Source organism: Mustelus asterias, chromosome 8, assembly GCF_964213995.1.
Source record: "Mustelus asterias chromosome 8, sMusAst1.hap1.1, whole genome shotgun sequence".
NCBI classification, from domain to species: domain Eukaryota; kingdom Metazoa; phylum Chordata; class Chondrichthyes; order Carcharhiniformes; family Triakidae; genus Mustelus; species Mustelus asterias.
In genome coordinates, this window is record NC_135808.1 from 26,391,774 (window position 1) to 26,414,747 (window position 22,974).

Genomic DNA, 22,974 nt, shown 5'->3' on the forward strand with positions numbered 1-22,974 from the left:
TCTCTCCCATCTCCCACTCCCCTCCCTCCCTTTCACTCCCCTCTCCTCTCTCTCTCTCCCCCCCTTTCACATACCCCCTCCTTCCCGTGTGCTCTCTCTCTCTCTCCCTCCCCTTCTTTCCCTCCCCCTCCTTCACTACCCCTCTCCATCTCTCTGACCTGAGCACATTGTTCCACAAATACATTGTTCCACAAACTTTATATCACAATATCTTACAATGTCTCACGTAGAGTCAATAAAGATGTATCTCAATATTCTTCAGAATCTCCACAAAGGACATAACAAGCAGGAGGAGGCTATTTGGCCCCTTCCCGCCTCCTCCATCATTCAACACGATCACTCCTGATTTTCCAACTCAGCCTCACCTTCCCGCACTTTCACCGGAATGCCCAAAAATCTTTCGACATCTGCCTTCAATCTACTCAATGACTGAGCACCCACAGCCGTCTGGAGCAGGGAGAATTATAACGATTCACAGCTCTGCGAATGATGACGTTTCTCCTCACCTCAGTCCTAAATGATTGGCCCCGTATCCTGCCTCTGTGCCCCAGTGTTCCGATCAGCGGTAAGTCCAATGTTTTCCGGCCCCCCACTCCGATGGGCATCATTGTGGGCGGGTTTGGAAAATTTGGAGAATCATTAAAAGCTAACGGCTTTCCAGATTTTTTCCATGTCACCCACGACAATGCCTTTTGGGGTCGGAAAATCCCACGCTCAGTGTCTGTCCTGTCAAGCTCCTTCAGAATCTTGTATATTTCGATGAGATCACCTCTCGCTCCTGTAAACTCTCGGGATTGTATACCTAGTCTGCTCAAATCTCTCTTTGTAGATCAATTCTTCCTCCTCAGAACCCACCATCAAAGGCAATTATGTCTTTCCTTAGGTAAGGAGACCAAAATTGTTCACAGAGCTCCAGGTGTGGGTCACCAGTTCCCTATATATTTGTAGTAAGACTTATTTACTCTTGTATTCCAATGACATGCAACAAAAACTGATGCACCTCAGTCCCAAAGAAGAGTCACTTTGGACTCGAAACCTTAACTCTGTTTCTCTCTCTGCAGATGCTGCCAGACCAGCTGAGTTTTTCTAGCACTTTCTGTGTTTATTCTTGTCTCTGAAATACCAGTTGCCTTCCTAATTGCTTGTTAATAGAAGGGATGGGGAAACAGGGTATGGTGCAGAGGGCAACATATTAGCATGGATAGAAGATTGGTAGGCATACATTGGTCTTTTTTAGTTTGGCACGGTTTATCAGACTAATACCTGGGTTGGCCTATGAGGAACAGTTGGACAGGTCAGATTGTATCTGCTGGAGTTTAGAAGAGTAAGAGGTGACTTAGAAGATAGGAACATGAGGAGGTTATTTGGCCCTTCGAGCCTGCTCCGCCATTCATTACAGTCATGGCTGATCGTCCAACTCAATAGCCTAATACTGCTTTTTCCCCATAACCTTTGATCCCATTCGCCCCAAGTGCCATATCTAGCACCCATTGAATACATTCAATGTTTTGGCATCAACTACTTCCTCTGGAATAGAAACATAGAACTTCCTGTGGTATGGGAACATAGAGCTTGCTTGACACTTATAAGATTCTGGAGGGTATTGACAGGGTGAGTGTGGAAAGGATGTTTCCTCTTGTGGGAGAATCTAGAACTAGGGGTCACTGGAGAAGCTAGAACTAGGGGTCACTGTCTAAAACTAAGGGGTCGCTCATTTAAACGGAGATGAGGTGAAACTATTTTTTACTGAAAGGGTTGAGTCTCTGGAACTCTCTTCCTGAAAAGGCAGTAGAAACAGAGTCTGAGTATTTTTAAGCCAGAGGTGGATAGATTCCTGATTAACAAGGGGTGAAAGGTTCAAGAAAAAATTAGATATAGCTCTTGGGGCTAAAGGGATCAAGGGATATGGGGGGAAGGCAAGATCAGAATATTAGATTTGATGATCAGCTATGATCAAACTGAATGGCGGGGCAGGCTCAAAGGGCCGAATGGCCGACTCCTGCTTCTAGTTCCTATGTTATTGTGGGTAGACAGGAATGTGGAATTGAAGTTACAATCAGATCAGTTGTGATCTTATAGAATGGCAGAGCAGGTTCGAGGGGACCCCAATTTGTGTTCATGTGTACAATATCCGAGACTGTCCCCTGACCCTGTTCCCCTTGTGAGCATCGGGGCTCTCTCTTCTCCTCGCTTATCCCTCCCCACCATATATAAAGGGAACCCCTCCAATGGGGCTGCTCAGAGGGCCCTCCACTGACACTGTCCACCTGGCACTGCCCACCTAGCACTGTCGGGCCATGTCCCTCACCACCCTGGGGGCTATACTTACCTTTCTGCCCCCCGGGCTGGTCATCATGACTGGTTTTGATTTTTGATAACTAGTAGTGATTCATGCCGGCTCGACGGACATGCCAACGGGTGGAAGGATGAGGTGTGGGTGGGCATTATGGCATCAAGCCTTTAAGCATATGTTAATTTATTAAAATGTATGGAAACCAATTTCACGCCCTTTCTGGGGCTGAACCTAATCACATCATCGACACGGGGGTGGCGAAGATCTCAAACCGAGATCTCACGGACACAAATCCCTCTTTGGTCCTCTTGCGAGATTGAGTGGCCATTACAGGATTTGCGCCCACGCCAAACGTGGTCCCTGGATCGCGGCCCATGGATTGTGAGTCAGGAAGTGAGTTTTAATTCTTTCTTTCACGTTTCTCCACAGGGTGGATCAGGATTGAAAGGCGGTATGGGTCCCCCAGGCCCTCCCGGCCCAGCCGTAAGTATCTAGCCTTGTACACCGGAGACAGGGATGAATTGGCCTGAGAAAGGTGGCTTGGTAACCATGCCTTAGAAAGAAGATGTTGCAGCCTGGGATGTCAATGTTGATGTTCTTGATTCCAAATCCCTGTGGGAAAATGAGTGGGAGATCTGCCCATGACATTGAGTCATAGAGGTTTACAGCATGGAAACGGGCCCTTCGGCCCAACTTGTCCATGCTGCCCTTTTTTTAAAACCCCTAAGCTAATCCCAATTGCCCGCATTTGGCCCATATCCCTCTATACCCATCGTACCCATGTAACTATCTAAATGCTTTTTAAAAGACAAGATTGTACCCGCCTCTACTGCTACCTCTGGCAGCTTGTTCCAGACACTCACCACCCTGTTTGAAAAAGTTGCCCTTCTGGACACTTTTGTATCTCTCCCCTCTCACCTTAAACCTATGTCCTCTAGTTTTAGACTCCCCTACCTTTGGGAAAAGATATTGACTATCTACCTTGTCTATGCCCCTCATTATTTTATAGACCTCTATAAGGTCACCCCTTAGCCTCCAACGCTCCAGAGAAAAAAGTCCCAGTCTATTCAGCCTCTCCTTATAACTCAATCCATCAAGTCCTGGTAGCATCCGAGTAATGTCCATTCTCAGTCAGAATGGAGACGATTGGGTAGATTCCTCTCCCCACCCCACCTTCATTCACACTTGACAGGAATTATTTTTTAGGCTGATAATTTTTAGGTGACTGTCCTCCACTCACTACATTTTGCTGGAGAAGTTTTGATCCCGATTTCCTGTTTGCTGTAGTACATGGAGACTCACTTTATTTAGACTCTGTACACTGATGGTGAGTAAGTAGACTCTGTTTGCCGTAAAATGCATTGTTTCCACTCTGCCTCCAATGGCCTTGTTGGTGGTGTCGGTAGGCATTGGGTTGCAAAGTAATTGTGGTGGGTGCCTAAAGGGGATTTCCCTTCCCCCTCCCCCGTAACACACACACTCACACAAAGCTCCTGCCAAACCTCTGGCCCAAGGAGGGTATGGGTGCCTTGTGACCATGGCTGTAGTGGTCAAAGAGACTCAAAAGATTTCAAATGAACACCAGGCTCTAATCACCCACTAAAGATTCCAACTGAATTGGAACTTAGAATCATAGACTCCCTACAGTACAAAAGGAGACCATTCGGCCCATCAAGCCTGCACTAACTCTTTGAAAGAACACCTCTGCCCCATCCCTGTAATCCCCCGTGTATTGGCTAATCCCCCTAACCTACACATCTTTGGACACCAAGGGGCAATTTAGCATAGCCAATCCACCTTATGTGCACATCTTTGGACTGTGGGAGGCAACCAGAGCATCTGGAGGAAACCCACGCAGACATGGGGAGAATGTGCAAATTCCACACAGGCCGTCACCCAAGACCGAAATTGAACCCGGGTCCCATCCGCTGTGAAGCAGCAGTGCTAACTACTGTGCCACTGGGCACCAACTTGAAGAGTGATGAGCTCGAAACAACGCCCTGATCCTCTGAGGTATATCGGTGGTGGGAAAATGATAGATATTGGGGAAAGGATCGTCATTTTCTTTTCGGCAACCCGCCGCCACCCTTTGCCTTTGACCCTCGCCCCACCCCAACTGCCTCCAATTGACTTGTTTTCCTCCCAAATGTGCTTCTTCCTCACTCTGATTGCTCATTCTCTGCAAACCTCTTCTTTCAGGGCTCCCCTGGTGTCAGAGGGAAAGCGGGACCGGGTGGCCCCATCGGTCTCCCAGGACGTCCAGGGCCTCAGGGTCCACCTGGGCCTGCTGGAGAGAAAGGAGTACCGGTAAGTAAGTCTGCCCGCTGGCTTCAGGGCGAAGCGGTTGGGAAAAGTGTACCCCAACTGGTTCTGGGAAGCGAGTGAGGGCATTTGTTTTCCCTTGTCCAGTTGGTTAAGTGTGCAGTCATGTCAGAGTTAAGTGCGCTGGTATTTCGGGAAGGGGTTTGATTCAGGGGCTTGATTGCACCTTTGGAAGGTTAAGTGTGCCCATTGTCTCTTTACGGAGATGATAGATGGAGCAGGCTTCAGGGAAGAGGGGGAGTTGTCTGAGAGGACCTCCCAGTCAGGTAGTAGGAGGGGAGACAAACCTGGAGGCCCTCCAGGCAATGCCCCACTGGGGTGGAGGGCTGTGGGACGGGCAGGTGGGCATGGGGGTGTGGGGGGGGGGGTGAGACATTCCCCAATGATGGCCCACTTACTTCATCATTGCTTGAAGGTCTTCTAGCTTCAAGTCCATCCATCATCCTTAGAGGAATGGCAAACTTTCCTGCTTGTCTCAATTTGGTGGGGCGGTAGGGGGAGAATCACTGTCAGGTGACTGGTTGCCCCCCACCTCAATTGCCCCATGGTAGTGGAATTCATGGGGTAAATGCTGGCCTTCGCAGTTCCCCACACATCTTAGCTTCCCCATCAAGGTTTGGTGTCAGCAGCAAACTGGGATGCGTTACAGTCTTAGTGTTCCCCAGGACGATGAGGACTGGGCAGTCAATGCTGCTCAAGTGGAGTGCAGATCTGCCCTGGGTGTGCCAAGCCGACCTCAATCTTCCCCAAGGACAAGAGCTCTGGTGGCTTCCCCCTCGTGCAGATGTAGCAGGGCAGTGGGGATGGAGCAGGTTTGGATGTAACACCGGCTGGTTCTCAGTCGAATGAGCAATAGGGCGTGTGGGCGGTAGAAACACTGTGACTGTCACCCTTGATCCAAGCAGCTGCCAACGTTTACTATGTCTGTCTCGATGATTGCAGGGCGGTAAAGGCCCAATAGGCCCGGCTGGTCGAGACGGTGTCCAAGGCCCGGTTGGTCTGCCAGGACCTGCAGGCACTCCCGGAGGCCCCGGTGAGGACGGTGACAAGGTAAGGTCAACTTCACTTGTGCTGCGAGGTGCGGGGGCGGAGGTCAGGGGAGGAGGGCAGAGGTCAGGGGAGGAGGGCAGAGGTCAGGGGAGGAGGGCGGAGGTCAGGGGAAGAGGGGCTGAAGGTCAGGGGAGGAGGGGCTGGAGGTCAGGGGAGGAGGGGCTGGAGGTCAGGGGAGGAGGGGCTGGAGGTCAGGGGAGGAGGGGCTGGAGGTCAGGGGAGGAGGGGCTGGAGGTCAGGGGAGGAGGGGCTGGAGGTCAGGGGAGGAGGGGCTGGAGGTCAGGGGAGGAGGGGCTGGAGGTCAGGGGAGGAGGGGCTGGAGGTCAGGGGCGGAGGGGCTGGAGGTCAGGGGCGGAGGGGCTGGAGGTCAGGGGCGGAGGGGCTGGAGGTCAGGGGCGGAGGGGCTGGAGGTCAGGGGAGGAGGGGCTGGAGGTCAGGGGAGGAGGGGCTGGAGGTCAGGGGTGTGGGGGAGGTCAGATGAAATGGGAAGTTCTGGGATGGGATCGATCAAGGCTGGGTAGGAGGGGTCAGGTGGGGGCAGATATCAGGGCAGTGGGGGCGGAGGTCAGGGGAGTGATGACCTGGGCGATGGGTGGGCAGAGGTCAGGAGAGTGGGGAGGTTATGGGATAGGGTAGGTCAGGGGAGCGATGAGCTCGGATGGGGGTGTCAGGGAAGGGTTGGAGCTCAAGGGGAAAGGTTGGATATATATATATATATATGGGGACCCTTGTGTTTTATAAGGGATTACATGTGTGTTCAGGGCATGTGGAGTCATGCTGACCAATTGACACAGTTGCGCAGTGTGTGTGGCGTATGGTGCAGTACGGTATATGTCTGTCTGGTTTGTGCTTCATATACAAAGAAACAGTCACTTACAACAGTTTTAGCTCCGTTACACATTTGGGACTAAGATGCTTCTTTGTGTTAGGCCCTGGGATATGGATGAAGTCACAGTGCCTGGGAATATCCCTATAATGGGGTCCGGAGGGAGGAGATCTTACTGAGGATTATTACAGGGATAGATAAAACTCAGCCATTCGATAGCTACACAACTCAAATTTTGCTGAAAGTGTTACATGTGGTCGAAGCTTTTCATCTCACACTCATCAGAACAAACGCAAGAATGCCAAATTTCAAATGCTCACTGCAAGTTATACTGCAGGCGAAAAGGTTGCTGATTGGTTGGCAAGTTTACTCTGACTGGCTGCGATGTTGCCATGGGGAAAGCCCGGTGTTCTATCGGCTCCCCAAGCTTCTAACTCATTCAAATATGGCGCAGGGCTTGAACATACTGGGTAGCACTTGCTGAACAGTCTTGAGTGCTCTAAGAATAGGGTGACACAATGGCACAGTAGTTAGCACTGCTGCCTCACAGCGCCAGGAACCCGGGTTCAATTTCAGCCTCGGGTGACTGCCTGTGTGGAGTTTGCATGTTGTCTCCGTGGTTTTCCTCCGACTGCTCCGGTTTCCTCCCACACCCCAAAGATGTGCGGGTTAGGTGGATTAGTGGGGTAAATATGAAGGGATATGGAGATAGGGCCCGGGTAGGATGCTCTATCAGAGAATCAGTGCAGAATGGTCTCCTTCTGCACTGTAGGGATTCTGAAGATCTTAACATCCAATTTAGGGACATCAGTCGAGTTTGTAACGTAGTTCATTTGCTCTTGCTGGGAGAGATATAATTCCATATGCAGGGAGCCCGTTCACTGCACACAAAAGGAAAATGTTCGAGCCTTGTTCCTCTTTTTGAATCCTGACCATCACCTTGTGGGACTTGTGCACTAAACAGAATCTGTACTCGGACCGAATACAGCTGTATAATTGAATCACTTGCCTCTTGCAACTCGTGAGTGAATGAAGTTTTTGTTTCTTTTTGTCTCCCAGGGTGAAGTGGGTGAACCTGGACATAAAGGGAGGAAAGGCACCAAGGGTGAACACGTAAGTGCAACATTTAATTTCATCATTTTTCATTCCAAGCTGACAACCAGCCCGGAAAGAGGAATATTCTGCCTGGGACTTGACTGATCCTTCATGTAGCTAAGTAACCACAGGAATCGAAAGGGATTGTGTAACAAAATGGGAATGTACCGTAAATACATCGCACCCTGTGCCCAAACCAAACAGCAGGTGAGCCCTTGATGTCTAGGCCCTGTGGAACCTCTGGGCCTTATTGCCTAGGCTCTGTGGAATTTCCTTGGTGTCTATAGACCTCACAGAATTCCTGGGCCTTGTTGTCTCGGCTCCATGAAATTTATGGGCCTTGTTGTCTGGGCCCTATGTAAGGTATGGGCCTTGTCGTCTAGGTTTTGTAGAGTCTTTGGGCCTTATTGTCTAGGCTCTGTCAAATTTATGGGCATTATTTTCAAAGCTCCATAATTGGTGAACAGGTTCCATGTAATTTAGAGGCTCCTTGTCCCATAAAATTTAAATGCCTTGGTGTCTAGGTCCTATAAAATTTATGAGCCGAAGTTTCATGGAATTTCTTGGCCTTGTTTCCAGACTCCATCGCTAGGTTCTGTAGAATTTCTGGGCCTTTCTGTTGCATATAAACAATGACGACTTGGGAAGATAACAGAAGATAGCTTGTCCCCGTGGGATATGCTGAGCGAAGAATCTGTCCCTTCAGCAGAGCAGGCCAGAAAATGGAGAGCAAAACATAATCTGATGTTTAATAATAAATATCAGTCAGCTTCGTCCACTGTCTCCTCTCAATCTCTGGCTCTGTTAAAACAGCCATGACTACTAAATTAAGTCAATGCTGACAATAAAACCATTTTGGGTCTTTTAAATTAAAATGTAGATTTACATAATTTCACAAAATGTTTTGTTGTTGTTTAACCATAGGTGTTGAATAAATATGGGCAGCACGGTGGCACAGTGGTGAGCACTGCTGCCTCGCAGTGCCAGGGACCCGGGATCAATTCTGGCCTTGGGTCACTGTCTGTGTGGAGTTTGCACGTTCTCCCCATGTCTGTGTGGGTTTCCTCCGGGTGCTCCAATTTCCTCCTACAGTCCCAAAGACGTGCTGGTTAGGTGCATTGACCATGATAAATTCTCCCGAACAGGTGCCGGAGTGTGGCGACTAGGGGGTTTTCATAGTAACTTCATTGCAGCGTTAATGTAAGCCTACTTGTGACACTGGTTTGACACCGGTTTTCTCCCACAGTCCAAAGATGTGCAGGTTAGGTGAATTGGCCATGCTAAGTCACCCCTTAGTGTCCAGGGATGTGTAGTTAGGTGGCTTAAGTATGGTAAATGTTTGAGGTTACAGGGATAGGGCAGGTGAGAGGGCCTGTGTAAGATATTCTGTCACAGAGTCAGTGCAGACTCGATGGGCTGAATGGCCTCTTCTGCACTGTTCGGGATTTTATGGAATTCTTGGCTGTCTTTGGTCATTTTCATATATCAGAATTGTAATGATTGTGCATCCACTTACGTTTTGTTCCAGGGTCCACCCGGTCCCCCAGGTCCAGTCGGTCCCGTTGGCCAACCAGGTCCTGCAGTAAGTATCTGCGCTTGGGAGCTCACGATGTTTCCGGAACTTTCACTTATAGGTCAGAGCCGTTCATTGTTGTGGGGTCATGGCTCTAGCCCTTGGGTCAGAAGATCGTGCGTTCAGAGGCTGGAGCACAAAATCGAAGGCGGCCACACGTCGTGGAATACTGCTGAGGTGGTGTTGCACGGTTGGTGCTGCATCCCCTCGGGTGAAGTGTCAAACCATAGAGTGGGTGTAAAAGATCCCGCGCTGCCATTTTGAAGAAGAGCGGGGTTAGTTCTACACCTGGTGCCTGGCCAACATTCATCCCTTGACCAACACGGCCAGAAAACTAAAATGAACTGGTCATTGCTGTTTGCTCCATGTTTGTTTCTATAGACCTCCATACATGTTTCAGTGACTGTAAGGTGCTTTGGAATGTTTGAATAGGTGCTAAATGTTCTGAACAGTGGGCTAGCTAATAGATCACAACAATAACTGCACTGATGTAACACCCACAATAGCACATCCCAAAGCACTCACAGGAGTGTTGTACCAGGCACACAAGGAGATGTTAGGGCTGTTGACCAAAAGCTTGGCCAGTTGGTTTTGAGGATTGTCTCCGGGAGGGGGAGCTGAAGAGGCGGCGAGCTCTTGGGAGCTCCGGTCTCAGGTGAATAAAGACATCGCCACCAATGGCACTGTGATTAACACAGTAAGAAGTTTAACAACACCAGGTTAAAGTCCAACAGGTTTATTTGGTAGCAAAAGCCACACAAGCTTTCGGAGCCCCAAGCCCCTTCTTCAGGTGAGTCACACACAGTGATTAACATCAGGGATGCTTGAATGAAGAGGACAGAGATCTCGGATGGTTGTAGGACTGGGGAGATTACAGGGATAGTGAAGGGGGCGAGGCCATGGAGGGATTTGGAAACGAGGAGAATTTTAAATTCGAGGTTTGATGGGGAGCTGATGTCGGTCAGCGTGCAGACGGAGATTTGATGAGAGATAAGACAACGGGCTGCAGATGAGCTGTTGATGGAGAGTTACCAGCCAGGAATGCTTTGGGATAGTCAAGTCCAGAGGCTCACAAGGTTCTTGTATCAGAGACAAAGCTCTACATAATTGTCTCAGTTCCACCCCCCCCCCCACCCCACCCCACCCCCACCCCACCCCCACCCCCACCCCCACCCCACCCCACCCCCACCCCACACCCCCACACCCCACCCCCACACCCCCCCCACTCCCCCCCACTCCCCCCCACTCCCCCCCCACTCCCCCCCCACCCCACCCCCACCCCACCCCACCCCCACCCCCACCCCACCCCCACACCACCCCACACCACCCCACACCACCCCACCCCAGCCCTCACCCCCACCCCCCCACCCCATCCTCATCCCCATCCCCATCCCCATCCCACCCCATCCCCACCCCACTCCACCCCACACTACCCCACCCCACACCACCCCACCCCACTCCACACCACCCCACACACACACACATAAACATGCACACCACGCGCATGTAACACATGCATACTCACCACACTTGCACACACATGACACATACGCTGCACACTGCATGCATATGCATGCACGCACCAAACATAGACATACGAGACACATACATGCATGCTACGCTTATACACATGTGCATGCACGCACACACACACATACATACACACGTATCTTTGCACACTTGTTTCAGATACATGCAGATCATTGAGGCTTTTAAAACATTATTTATCAAGGCGTCAAAAACCAGAAACATTTTTATTTTTGTAGTTCCAAAACAAAAACCTGGATCAAATGAGGGAGAAGGGAAGATAAATGGTTATGATGGTAGATTTAGATGGGAAAAGCAGGGAAGAAGTTCGGGTGGAGCATAAACACCAATGTGGTCTAGTTGGGTTAGTGTAGGGTTGGGATTACAATCAGATCAGTCATGATCTTATTGAATGGTGGAGCAGGCTGTTGGGGCGAAGTGGTCTACTCCTGATCCTAATTTGTGTGTGTGTAGAGAAGCTGCATTGACCTGAAGCTGATGCTTTGCTGATCCTCACTGAAGACTCTGTCTCTTTCCCTCTCAGGGTGCCGATGGAGAACCTGGAGCCAGAGGTCAGCAGGGATATTTCGGACAGAAGGGCGACGAAGGTCCCAGAGGTTTTCCAGGTTCACCGGGTCCAATCGGACTACAGGTCAGTCAATGTGATCGGTCTACAAGGACGTTTGAAGGGAATATGGCATTGCACATGTACAATCTTGTAATTCCTGGGCCAGTGTGCATTAGAGTGGGGGAAGTGGAGTTGGGGATGCTGAGGGTAAGGAATAGGGTGGACACCCTGCGGAAATAGGGGGATGCTCTGTGGGATAGAGAGGGCAAGGTTGATGCCTGGTAGACTGGGGACAGTGTGGGCAATGGGGGCAGAGTGGAGGGAGAATGGGGTCAGAGTGTGGGGATGGGAATGGGGTCAGAGTGTGGGGATGGGAATGGGGTCAGAGTGGGAAGAATGGCTTTTCACTCGCTGTTTGAAGCTTGTTCACCCCAATGATCCACCCACATAATCTTGACATCTTACGATGTTCCTCACAGTGCAACCTCACCTTACAATGTCCCTCGCCCCAACGTGTTGTCCCTCTGGATCCCCTCCCAGGGAATCACAGACTGTTCACAGCACAGACGGTGGCCATTTGGCCTGATCTGGCTGCTCTCTACAAATGAGGAATTTACTTGGGACACTAATGTACAGGCCTGATCCAGCTCGGTGGGGCTGGAAAATGCAGGTGGCCCTTCAAATTCCCATTGACTTAAATAGGACTGGAATATCCCACCGGAAAGAAAGGAGAGGCTTAAAAAAATAGCGCCCTATTTTTTAGGATACTTCCTTGCCACTTCCCCTTAAACCTGCACATTATTTCTTTTCGGACAGTAATCCAATTCCCTCTTGAATGCTATGATTGTATCTGTCTCCACCGCACTCTCAGACAGTGCATTCCAGATCCTAACCACTCGCTGTGTGAATCTGTCTCCACCACACACTCAGACAGTGCATTCCAGATCCTCACCCCTCACTGTGTGAAAAAATTCCTCTTATGTCACCGTTGCTTTCTTGCTTTCTTTATTAATACCTTAATTCTGAATATCGTCCCTTCCACTCATGGAAATGGTTTCTTTCTATCTATTCTGCCCTGATCCCTCTGGACTTTGAACATCTCAATCAAATCTCATCTTATCCTCTCTTCAAGGAGATGATCCTAACATCACTGATCATTCTATATAGCTCATGTCCCTTACCCCTGGAAGCATTCTCGTGAATTTTCATGGCACTCTCTCCAAGGCCTTCACATCTTTCCCAAGTGCCGCACCCAGAACTGGGAGCAATATTTCACTTGAGATTTCCACACTCTTTCCTCCTCCTGATTCCCATCCCTGCACTTGGATCCCCTATGATCTCCTTCCTACCCTCTTATCACTTACGATCCCCTCCCCCACACTTTGATCCCTTACAATCCCCTCCCCCACACTTTGACCCCTTATGATCCCCTCCCCCACAGTCCAATCCCTTCTGATCCCTTCCCCCACACTCCTCCCTGCCCTCTTATTGCTTGTGATCCCTCCCACACACTTTATAGAATCCCTACAGTGCAGAAGGAAGCCATTCAGCCCATCGAGTCTGCACCATCCACAATCGCACCTATTCCCCATTCCCGTAGCCCCCTCATATTTACCCTGCATTATAATGCCTCTGACACCAGTGTTAATTTAGCATGGCCAATCAACCTAACCCGTACATCTTTGGAGTGTGGGAGGAAACTGGAGCACCCAGAGGAAACTCACTTGGATCCCTTATGATCCCCTCCCCTGCACTCTGATTCCTTATGATCCCCACCCCCACACTTTGATCCCTTACAATCCCCTCCCTGCACTCTGATCCCCTCCCCCACACTGTGATCTATTACAATCCCCTCGCCCCACAGTGATTCCTTACGATTCCCTCCCTGGCACTCTGACCCCTTATGATATCCTATCATATATTAATACAGTGTACTTGGGAAATACAATGCACTGTATGGCTGACACTCTTGCGGTCAGGAGCTGATTTGTGTTGTTTTATATCATAGGGAATGCCTGGACCTTCTGGCACGAAGGGAGAAACTGGTGATGTTGGTCCCATGGTGAGTTTATGTTTTGCTCTCTCTCTTTCTCTCTCCCTCTCTCTCTGAAACTTCACTGTTAACCACCCCCTCCCCACCTTGCAATGTCCTACGAGTTACGAGTCTCTCTGTCTTCCTCTTCACAGGGTCCGCCTGGCCCCCCTGGTCCCACAGGCCCCGCTGGTCCAAATGGGGCAGACGTAAGTTAAACTCCATTTGCTAGAATCTTAATGTGCAATTTACCGACCGTTGGCCATACTCACCTCTGACCTCACCTTCCTGACCTTTGCCTTTTTTTCTGTCTTCGCCCCCAACCCCAGGGTCCCCAAGGTCCTCCCGGAGGCATCGGCAACCTAGGGTCCATCGGTGAAAAGGTAAGCTGTCAGCAGAACTAGATTCAGTGGACGAAGGAGATAACATGGCAGGTTTGCACTAGACCAGGCTAAGAGGTGACCTGGCAGAGGTCGTTTGCCTGCGTCTTACTCGGCTAAATTGGCCCAGATTGAGGATGAGTTCAAAGAGATAAAAGAGATTGAATCAGTGTGTCATTTGTAGGTTGTGGGGGGGCGATACTGTTACCAGCAGGGGTACCACAGGATCAGTGCTGTGTGTGCAGCCATTGCAATCTATATCAGTGGTGCACAGACAATTTAATGTGCAGCTTCCACAATGTCTGTGATTTCATTTAAAGTAACCCAACAACAAAGACTTTTGTACTTGCAAAGTAATGACTGGTTTATTTCACAGAATTGTTTAAGTTTGAAGTTTATTTATTAGTGTCACAAGTAAGCTTACATTAACACTGCAATGAGGTTACTGTGAAAGTCCCCTAGTCGCCACACTCCGGCGCCTGTTCGGGTACACTGTGGGAGAATTTAGCACAGCCAGTGCACCTGACCAGCACGTCTTTCAGGTTGTGGGAGGAAATCCACGCAGATATGGGGAGAATGTGCAAACTCCGCACAGGCAGTGACCCATGCCGGGAATCGATCCCATGTCCCTGGAGCTGTGAGGCAGCAATGCTAACCACCATGCCACTGTGAATAAAAAATATCTGGAATGAAGAATCAGCTGGTGACCATGAAACCATTGTCGATTGTCAGAAAATCCCATCTGGTTCACTAATGCCCTTTAGGGAAGGAAATCTGCCGTCCTTACCTGGTCTGGCCTACATGTGACTCCAGACCCACAGCAAAATGGTTGACTCTCAACTGCCTGTCGGCAACTAGGGATGGGCAACAAATGCTGGCCAGCCAGTGATGACCATGTCCCGTGAATGAATTTTTAAAAAGTTACTTAAGAAAAGATAGAAGTTACTAACGCACATACACACACAATGAGAGGAAGATAAAACAAAAGTTACTTATGCAAATTCAGACTGTGAGTATGGCAGATCAGCTGGTGCATTCTCTATGGCAACGTCACGACCAATCAGAGTCCACTTCCCAATTGATCAGCACTTTCCGCCAATGCATTACACCAGGATTTTCCGGTCCCGCCAAATGGACTTTTCAATGGCCCTTTTCTGGCTCCCCTCTCCTGCCCCCCCCCTCTCCTGCCCCCCCTCTCCTGCCCCCCCCCTCCCCCCCCCCCCCACCCCCTTCCCCCAACCCCCCCGCCATAATGGGCACATAAAATTCCACCTTTCTGAATCTTCGCGAATTGTCCTGTTGAGTTCAAGACGAACAGCTTCGACAAAATAGGTCTTTTTTTTCTCTGAGCCAGACTCCAGTTGTGTGCCACCAAAATGACTACTTAATTCAGGCCACATTCAGTGAGGGTCTGAAAGGTTTTGAAATCGAGATGTTGCGTTGTTGGAGGTGAAGGTTTTGAGGTGGTGGAGTTAACAGGTTGGCTTAGTAGGTGGAAAATCAAGTTTCCAGGGAGTTAAAAGCAAATTACTGCGAATGCTAGAAGCTGAAACAAAAACAGAAAATGCTGGAAAATCTCAGCAGGTCCGACAACAACTGTGGAGAGAGAATAGAGCTAACCCAGACTTGAAACGTTAACTCTTGCTCTGTCTCCACCGATGCTGTCAGACCTGCTGAGATTTTCCAGCATTTTCTGTCGTTCTTACAGCAAGTTAGTTTCTGTTGCAGAGTCGTGGCACTTTTTAGCTGCCTGGTTACTTCACTGCAGATCGGAATCTGCTTTTAGATGCCTTCCTCTGCCTCTCCCTGGGCCAGCGCCTCTTTGAGATGGTTCAGGATGGATCTCTAAGAGACAGGAACACAGGACTTAGTACTTAGCAGCAGGTTTAGGATATTAAACCCCGTGAGCCTGCTCCCCGACTCGTTAAGATCATGGCTGATATGGTTGTAGTCTCAACTCCACTTTGCAATCTGTGCCCCTTTCACAAACTAATGATCCTTCGAACAGATAGATTTCTCTTAATCTCCGTCTTAAACGGTAGACAGCTTATTTAACCAGTATCCCCTGGTTTCAGTCTCTCCCACAAGTGGAAACACCCTCCTGGTATCTACCATGTCAAATCCCCTCAGGGGCTTATATATAATCATAGACTTCCGACAGTGCAGAAGGAGGCCGTTCGGCCTATCATGACTGCACTGACCCTCCGAAGAGCATCCCACCAAGGCCTACCCCCTTGCCCCATCCTCGCAACCCAGGACATCCACCATGGCTAATCCACCTAACTTACACACTAGGGTCAATTTAGCATGCCCAATTCATCTAACCTGCTCATTTTTGGGGTGTGGGAGGAAACTGGAGCACCCGGAGGAAACCCACGCAGACACAGGGAGAACGTGCAAACTCTGCACAGTCACCCAAGGCCAGAATTGAACCTGGGTCCCTGACACTGTGAGGCAGCAGTGTTAACCACTGTGGCGCCTCAATGTTTCAATATGTATTTTTTCAATAAAAATCACCTTTCATTCTTCTAAACTCCAGTGGGTGTAGGCCAAGCTGTTTAACTTTTCTTCAGAAGATAAGCACCTCATCTCAGGAATGAGTCGACTGAACTTTCACTGAACTCTTTCAAATGCAATTATATTTTTTCAAATAAGGAGACCAAAATTTCACAGATGGATCCGTGTCTCTACCTTTTTGTATTATTCGTGATAGGCAGGCCAAAATGGCCACTGTTACCATGTGACCTGTACAAGAATGCCAATTCATCTTCCAAATAAGGTATCGAAACCTTGAACAACCTTTTCCCAGCTGCAGCTCTTCGCTCCTGTCCTTGGCCAAGGGACAATTTAGTTTCTTACAATAAGTCAACAAATACCTTGCTGTCTCCCGGACAAGACCACATGTGAATCATAATTAAATTAAGGACTGTCTTTTATCCTCTCAGGAGAGGACACCCAGTTCCAGCTGGTAGCTTGGGGCTATTTTGAAAACAGTCTTTGAACTTAGTCCAATGTTTAAACATTTAACCTTTCGAACCATTTTCCAAAAAAACAGTCAAATCATGACTGCTCATCATTGCAACAACACAGATAAAAGAACTGAGGTTAAAGTGTTTGATGACAGTACAAAGTTACATGCAAACATGAACAAGGAGTAGGCCATTCAGCCCCTCGAGCCTGTTCCACCATTGAATCAAATCATGGCTGATCTGATAGTAACCTCACATCTGCATCCACCTAACCCTGATAACCTTTCACCCCTTTGCTTACCAAGAATCTATCCAACTCTGCCTTAAAAATATTCTTTTTAAGGCAGAGTTGGATAAAAATATCTTTCAAATATTCTTCCATCACCATTTCAGGAAGAGTTACAAAGACTCACGACTCTCTGAGAGACAAACATCATCCTTATCTTCATTTTGAAAGGGCACAGTAAGCATCAGCTGATGAAGGAGCAGCGGTCCAAAAGTGATTCCAAATAAACCTGCTGGATTTAGTGTTGTGAGACCTCTTACTGTGTCCACCCCAGTCCAACGCCGGCATCTCCACATCATTTTGAATGAGTGACTCCCAAGTTTTAAATCCTCTTGCAAGAGGTAACATCCTCTCCACATCCACCCTGTCAAGACCCCTCAGGATCTTGTATGTTTCAATCAAGTCGCTTCAGAGTCTTCTAAAACTCCAGCAGATACAAGCCTCTCCAAGCTTTCTTCATAAGACAACCCGCCCATTCCAGACATTGGTCTGGTAAACCTTTTCTGAAGTTAGTTAGTGGGGAGAATAGGCTGTGGGGGGCAGTCAAAGGATATTGACAGGTTAGGTGAGTGAGCAGCAAGGTGGCAGATGGAATATGACACGGGGAAGCCTGAAACTTTCCACTTTGGAAGGAAGGATGGAATAATATGGAAAAAGATGCGAGAGACTTGCAAATTTTAGTGTTCAGGGGGATTTGGGTGTCCTTGCACACAAATAACAGAAAGTTAATAATATGTGGAAGAACTTTTTTACGCAAATGATCGTGAGTGCCTGGAATTCACTGCCCGAGTTGGTGCTGGAGGCAGAGATCCTAAACTCTTTTAAAAAGTACCTGGATCTGCACCTTAAGTGATGTAAGCCACAGGCTATGGGCCGGTACAGGAAGGTGGGATTAGAAAGGGCATCTGGGTGTCCTCGGGTTGGCATGGACAAGATGGGCTGAACGGCCTCCTTCTGTGCTGTAACTTTTCTATGGTTAACGTACAGCGAGCAACAATTAGGCAGGAAAATGACATAATGGCCTCTATTGCAAGTAGATGGGACCACAGTCAGAGTATTGCTTACCTTAGACGAGTCTCATCAAAGGTTCACTCGATTGGTTCCTGGGATCAGGGCATCGTCCTATGAGGGAGATTGTGTAGTTTATATGCTCCAGAGTTTTTAAGAAGAATTGTTTTTTATGCATTCTTGGGATGTGGGGGTTGCTGGCTGGGCCAGCATTTATTGCCCATTCTTGATGGCATTTAAGAGTCAACCACATTGCTGTGGGTCAGGAGTCACATGTTGGTCAGACCAAGGGAAAATGGAAGATTTCCTTTCCTCAAGGGCATTAGTGAACCAGTTGAGTTTTTACGACAATGGTTTCGCAGTCACCGTTGGACCTTTTGATTCCAGATTTTTATTGAATTTAAATTCCACCATCTCCCGCCTTGAATCTGGGCCCCCAGAGCATTGCCCTGGATCTCTGGATTACAAGCCCAGTGACAATACCACCATGCCACTGCCTACCCTTAAATGAGAGGTTACCTCATTGTTCTTCAAGGGCATGACAGGGTAGAGGTGAAGAGGTTCTATTCCCTGGGATAGGGAGTTGAGAGCGAGGGCAGTCACAGTCTAAGGATAAGTGATCAACCATTCAGAACGGCGACAATGTTTTTTTCACTTGGAGGTTTGTGGATGTTGTCTAGCCTTTATCCTACAGGACAACGGAAGGCTCAAATGGGGAACACATTTTAAGATGAAGATCAATTGATATTTCAGATTGTAAGGAAGTCAAAAGGTTTGGTGATGGAACTGGGCTATATCATAGAAACCCTACAGTGCAGAAGGTGGCCATTTGGCCCATCGAATCTGCATCGACAACAATTCCACCATCCCTATAACCCCACATATTTACCCGCTAATCCCTCTAACCTACGCATCCCGGGACACTAAGGGGCAATTTAGCATGGCCAGTACACTTAACCCGCACATCTTTGGAGTGTGGGAGGAAACCAGAGCACCCGGAGGAAACCCACACAGACACGGGGAGAATGTGCAAACTCCGCACAGACAGTGACCCAAACCGGGAATCGAACACAAGTCCCTGGAGCTGTGTGGCAGCAGTGCTAACCACTGTGCCACCGTGCCGCTCCTGGATAGAAACATGCAAAATAGAAGCAGGAGTAGGGCATTCGGCCCTTCGAACCTGCTCCACCATTCATTATGATCGTGGCTGATCATCAGCCTAAAAGGAGTTTGCACATTCTCCTCGTGTCTGCGTGGGTTTCCTCCGGGTGCTCCGGTTTCCTCCCACAGTCCAAAGATGTGCGGGTTAGGTTGATTGGCCAGGTTAAAAATTGTCCCTTAGAGTCCTGAGATGCATAGGTTAGAGGGATTAGCGGGTAAATATGTGGGGGTAGGGCCTGGGTGGGATTGTGGTCGGTGCAGACTCGAGCCGAATGGCCTCCTTCTGCACTGTAGGGTTTCTATGATTCTATGATTCTATGATCAAATTTAATTTCCTGATCCCCTTTCCCCCATATTCCTTGATCCCTTTAGCCCCAAAAGCAGTATGTAATTTCTTCTTGAAACAATGTTTTGGCCTCAACTTCTTTCTGTGGTACTGAATACCACAGGTTCTCCACTCTCTGGATTAGTCCTGTTCCTATTTAATGTACTCTCTTAGATTACAAAATGTTTTGATAGGGTAGACGTAGAGAAGGTATCTCCACTTGCGGGCAAGACCAACAGTAGGGCTCGTAAATATATATAATTGTTGCCAACAAATCCAATCGTTGAACAAGTTCTCCACACTGCAAGTGGTTAGAACATGGAAGTGTTACGGTGCAGGGTGGTTGAGGTGAATTGGATAAATACATTCAGGAGGAGGTTCAAGAGAACGGAAGGATAGGCTGATGGGATGGGATGAGATAGGGCACGAAGGAGGCTTTTGTGGAGCGTCAATGCCAGCACCACATCAGTTGGGCGAATGGTCGGCCGACTCTGTGATCGATATGCTCAGTTACTGGTCAGGAAGAGGCAGGTTAATTTGCTTGGTAAGATCGCTCTGCCAGTTGGACTGGCAATGAACTGGATCGAGAGGCACTGAAGGTCGCTTGCAGACTTTCTTGTTGGATTGGAAAATCTCAAAGGGACGGGAGCGGAAATAACAAGAGATAATGGATTGACAATGCCGTGCTAAGGTTTTCAAAGCCTGTGGATTAAGGGTGGTGAGAATGGCCCTGGTTTAGGGACCTCAGAGTGAATGTGAATAAGAGGATTTATTAATTTGATTTGAACAGTCATGCAGTGAGTTAAACAATCAATAAATCAGAGGCCGGGATTTTACCGGCATGGCCGTCCAAGGCTCGTAAGATCGCGCCCGAGGCCAACAGAGAATGCCTTTCTGCCAGCCTCGGCTGGTAAAATCAGGACCAGAGAGACCGTGCTATAGCTGGAGGATCAGTAAAAATGTCAACACAATAAAGGATCACATTTTAACTACAATATGTCGTTTAATAATTTTGCCATACTCTTATATTTTACAAAGCTGGGGCTGGATGTGTTAACTGTATTGCAGGCAGTTGGCATTAATGGGGGATTCACATGGGCAACTATAAGAAGGAACAGAATGAAATACGTGGGGGTGGGATTAGGAGATGCTTGTAATGTGCATCTCTGTGAATAAATGCTCGTAAAAGTGCAGTAAGATTGACTCTGGTTCTATCCTTCTTCGTCCGGCTTTCTGGATAGGGCTCTATTATAATTGGATCTTGAAGGATCGGAGAATGTTGTTCGAGGTTCTGCAGTTGTCCTTTGGCTCTTTCCTTGCATTAATGGCTGTCTTTCCTTCAGGGTGAAGCTGGCGAATCGGGCGCTCCAGGAATCCAAGGTCTCCCCGGACGCAAGGTATGTAACTCCGTGGGGGAGCCCTTCAGAGTGTCACGATTTTTTCAGCCCCAAGAGGCACTGGAAAGGCTAAGAAATAAATCTAGAGGCCAGACAGCTGGCAGCAGGTTGACCATGCAGTACCGTGGGGGGTTTTGGGGGGGGTGGGGGAAGGAAGTTCCAAGGCCAGGATTTTCCATCGCCGCCTTGGCAGGACCCGCTGCGGGAGAGTCGGCAGCCCTGCCAAAATCCCATTGACTTTCAACAGGAGAGGATTACCCCGGCGGAGGATGGGACAGGAAAACCCGACCCCATGTGAAACAGGGATGGATACCATTTCTCTACTGCCTCAAGTGTTGGGAAATGGGATTAGTGCGACTTTAGTGGTATTGTCAGTGCAAACACGATGGGCCGAAGGGCCTTTTCGGTGCTGTATGACAGTTTAACTATATGTTGTGCATATAAGAAACCCCTGCAACAATGGGCTGATCCACTGCAGCACATTGACTGAATACTCCACACTTCTGGACACGTTCGAAGCCAATTAATGCAACCCCAGTCCTGGGTAATGGTTTGATATTTCAGCTATCAAGCCACTCCATCTAATAGTTGCTCCTTTGCTTTGTGTCTCTAATGCTGCCTCTGCAAAGAGACTTGGGACAGACCTGTTTTTCTTCTCTTCCATGTCAAGTCGGCGTGACTTCGCTTCCTTAAGGGGAAATAAGGCGGCTGTCTTTCCTTTCAGGAGCTCTGATCCCCCCCACCCCCGGAGCTGGAGTGGAATTGACCGGAGCATGGGTGAGGACGGATCCACAGATTGGGCTGTTCTGTGTATCCGGGCCCGCTCAGCTCATATGAATTGGCTGAATGCTGGCTAGGTGCCCATGGGAACCGTAGCCCAGCGAGAGAGGATGCATCACTGGGAGAGGAGTAGTGGGGGAGGAAAGAAAAATGGATGGAGTGAAACTTAAAATAAATGGACATTGATTGAACAGGAAGATGATAACTTGTCTTGTTTTTATTCATTTTATTTTCCTTCAAAAAAACCCGACAGGGTCCAAAAGGCGAAAGAGGAGAAAAAGGAGAATCAGGACAACCGGGCGAAGCTGGACCTGCAGGCACCAAAGGGCCCACTGGTGACGATGGACCCAAGGGCAATCCTGTAAGTAGGCCACAAATCTGCCTGAAGGTTGAATTTTGGAATTCCTTTCTGCGATTTCTAAAACGCATTTAGAACCGAGAGGCTGATCCACCGTGTTCTACAGGTACCAGGTTCAGGCTAGGGCTTTAATTGTAATAAAAAACTGGGAATGCTGGAAATACTCAGGTCAGGCACCATCTGTGGAGAGAAAAGAAAATCACAGTTAAAGGTGAACATGCCTGTGTTGGGAATTGTTTTGAGCCATTCTGTGTACGTCCGGCATTGATTTAAGGATTGTTGTTCTCCTAAAACCAGTGTTGGGAATTCAATCAGGCACAAGTGTGTAGGTGTTGACCTTTCAGCCTCCAACCTCGGGCCAGTGGTTTTAGCTGGGGGAAGGGTAATTATGAGGCTATTAGGAGAGAATTAGGAAACATAGGTTGGACTAGGAGATTACAGGGACTGGGAACGTCCGACATGTGGAGTTTTTTCAAGGAGCAGCTACTGCGAGTCTGTGATAGGTATGTCCCTGTCAGGCAAGGAGGAATTGGTAGGGCTAGGGAACCGTGGTGCACCAAAAAAGTTTCTTTGTTGGTTAAAAAGAAAAAGGAGGCTTATGTTCGGATGAGACGTGAGCACTCGGGTAGTGCACTAGAAAGCTTTAGATTGGCTAAGAGGGAGTTGAAGAGCGAGCTTAGAAGGGCTAAAAGGGGACATGAGAAGACTTTGGCGGATAGGGTTAAAGAGAATCCTAAGGCGTTCTATAGGTATGTCAAGAACAGAAGGTTGGTTAGGGCAAGTTTAGGGCCAGTTATAGATGGCAGAGGGAAGTTATGTGTGGAACCGGAGGAGATTGGTGAAGCATTGAACCAATATTTCTCTTCGGTGTTCACGCAAGGGGACATGAATATAGCTGAGGAGGACACTGGGTTGCAAGGGAGTAGAATAGACAGTATTACAGTTGATAAGGAGGATGTGCAGGATATTCTGGAGGGTCTGAAAATAGATAAATCCCCTGGTCCGGATGGGATTTATCCAAGGA

General features: G+C 48.7%; 1 protein-coding gene across 1 annotated transcript in view; it reads left to right on the plus strand.

Annotated features, from left to right (window-relative positions):
• The window catches only part of LOC144496960 (uncharacterized), a 76,713-nt gene that overhangs the window by 29,191 nt on the left and 24,548 nt on the right, over window positions 1-22,974 (plus strand). The window contains exons 21-31 of the mRNA XM_078217613.1: window positions 2,723-2,776; window positions 4,493-4,600; window positions 5,558-5,665; window positions 7,551-7,604; window positions 9,115-9,168; window positions 11,231-11,338; window positions 13,263-13,316; window positions 13,442-13,495; window positions 13,616-13,669; window positions 20,759-20,812; window positions 21,846-21,953. Coding sequence (XP_078073739.1) covers window positions 2,723-2,776; window positions 4,493-4,600; window positions 5,558-5,665; window positions 7,551-7,604; window positions 9,115-9,168; window positions 11,231-11,338; window positions 13,263-13,316; window positions 13,442-13,495; window positions 13,616-13,669; window positions 20,759-20,812; window positions 21,846-21,953 — 810 coding nt within the window. The remainder of the gene's footprint in view (window positions 1-2,722; window positions 2,777-4,492; window positions 4,601-5,557; window positions 5,666-7,550; window positions 7,605-9,114; window positions 9,169-11,230; window positions 11,339-13,262; window positions 13,317-13,441; window positions 13,496-13,615; window positions 13,670-20,758; window positions 20,813-21,845; window positions 21,954-22,974) is intronic.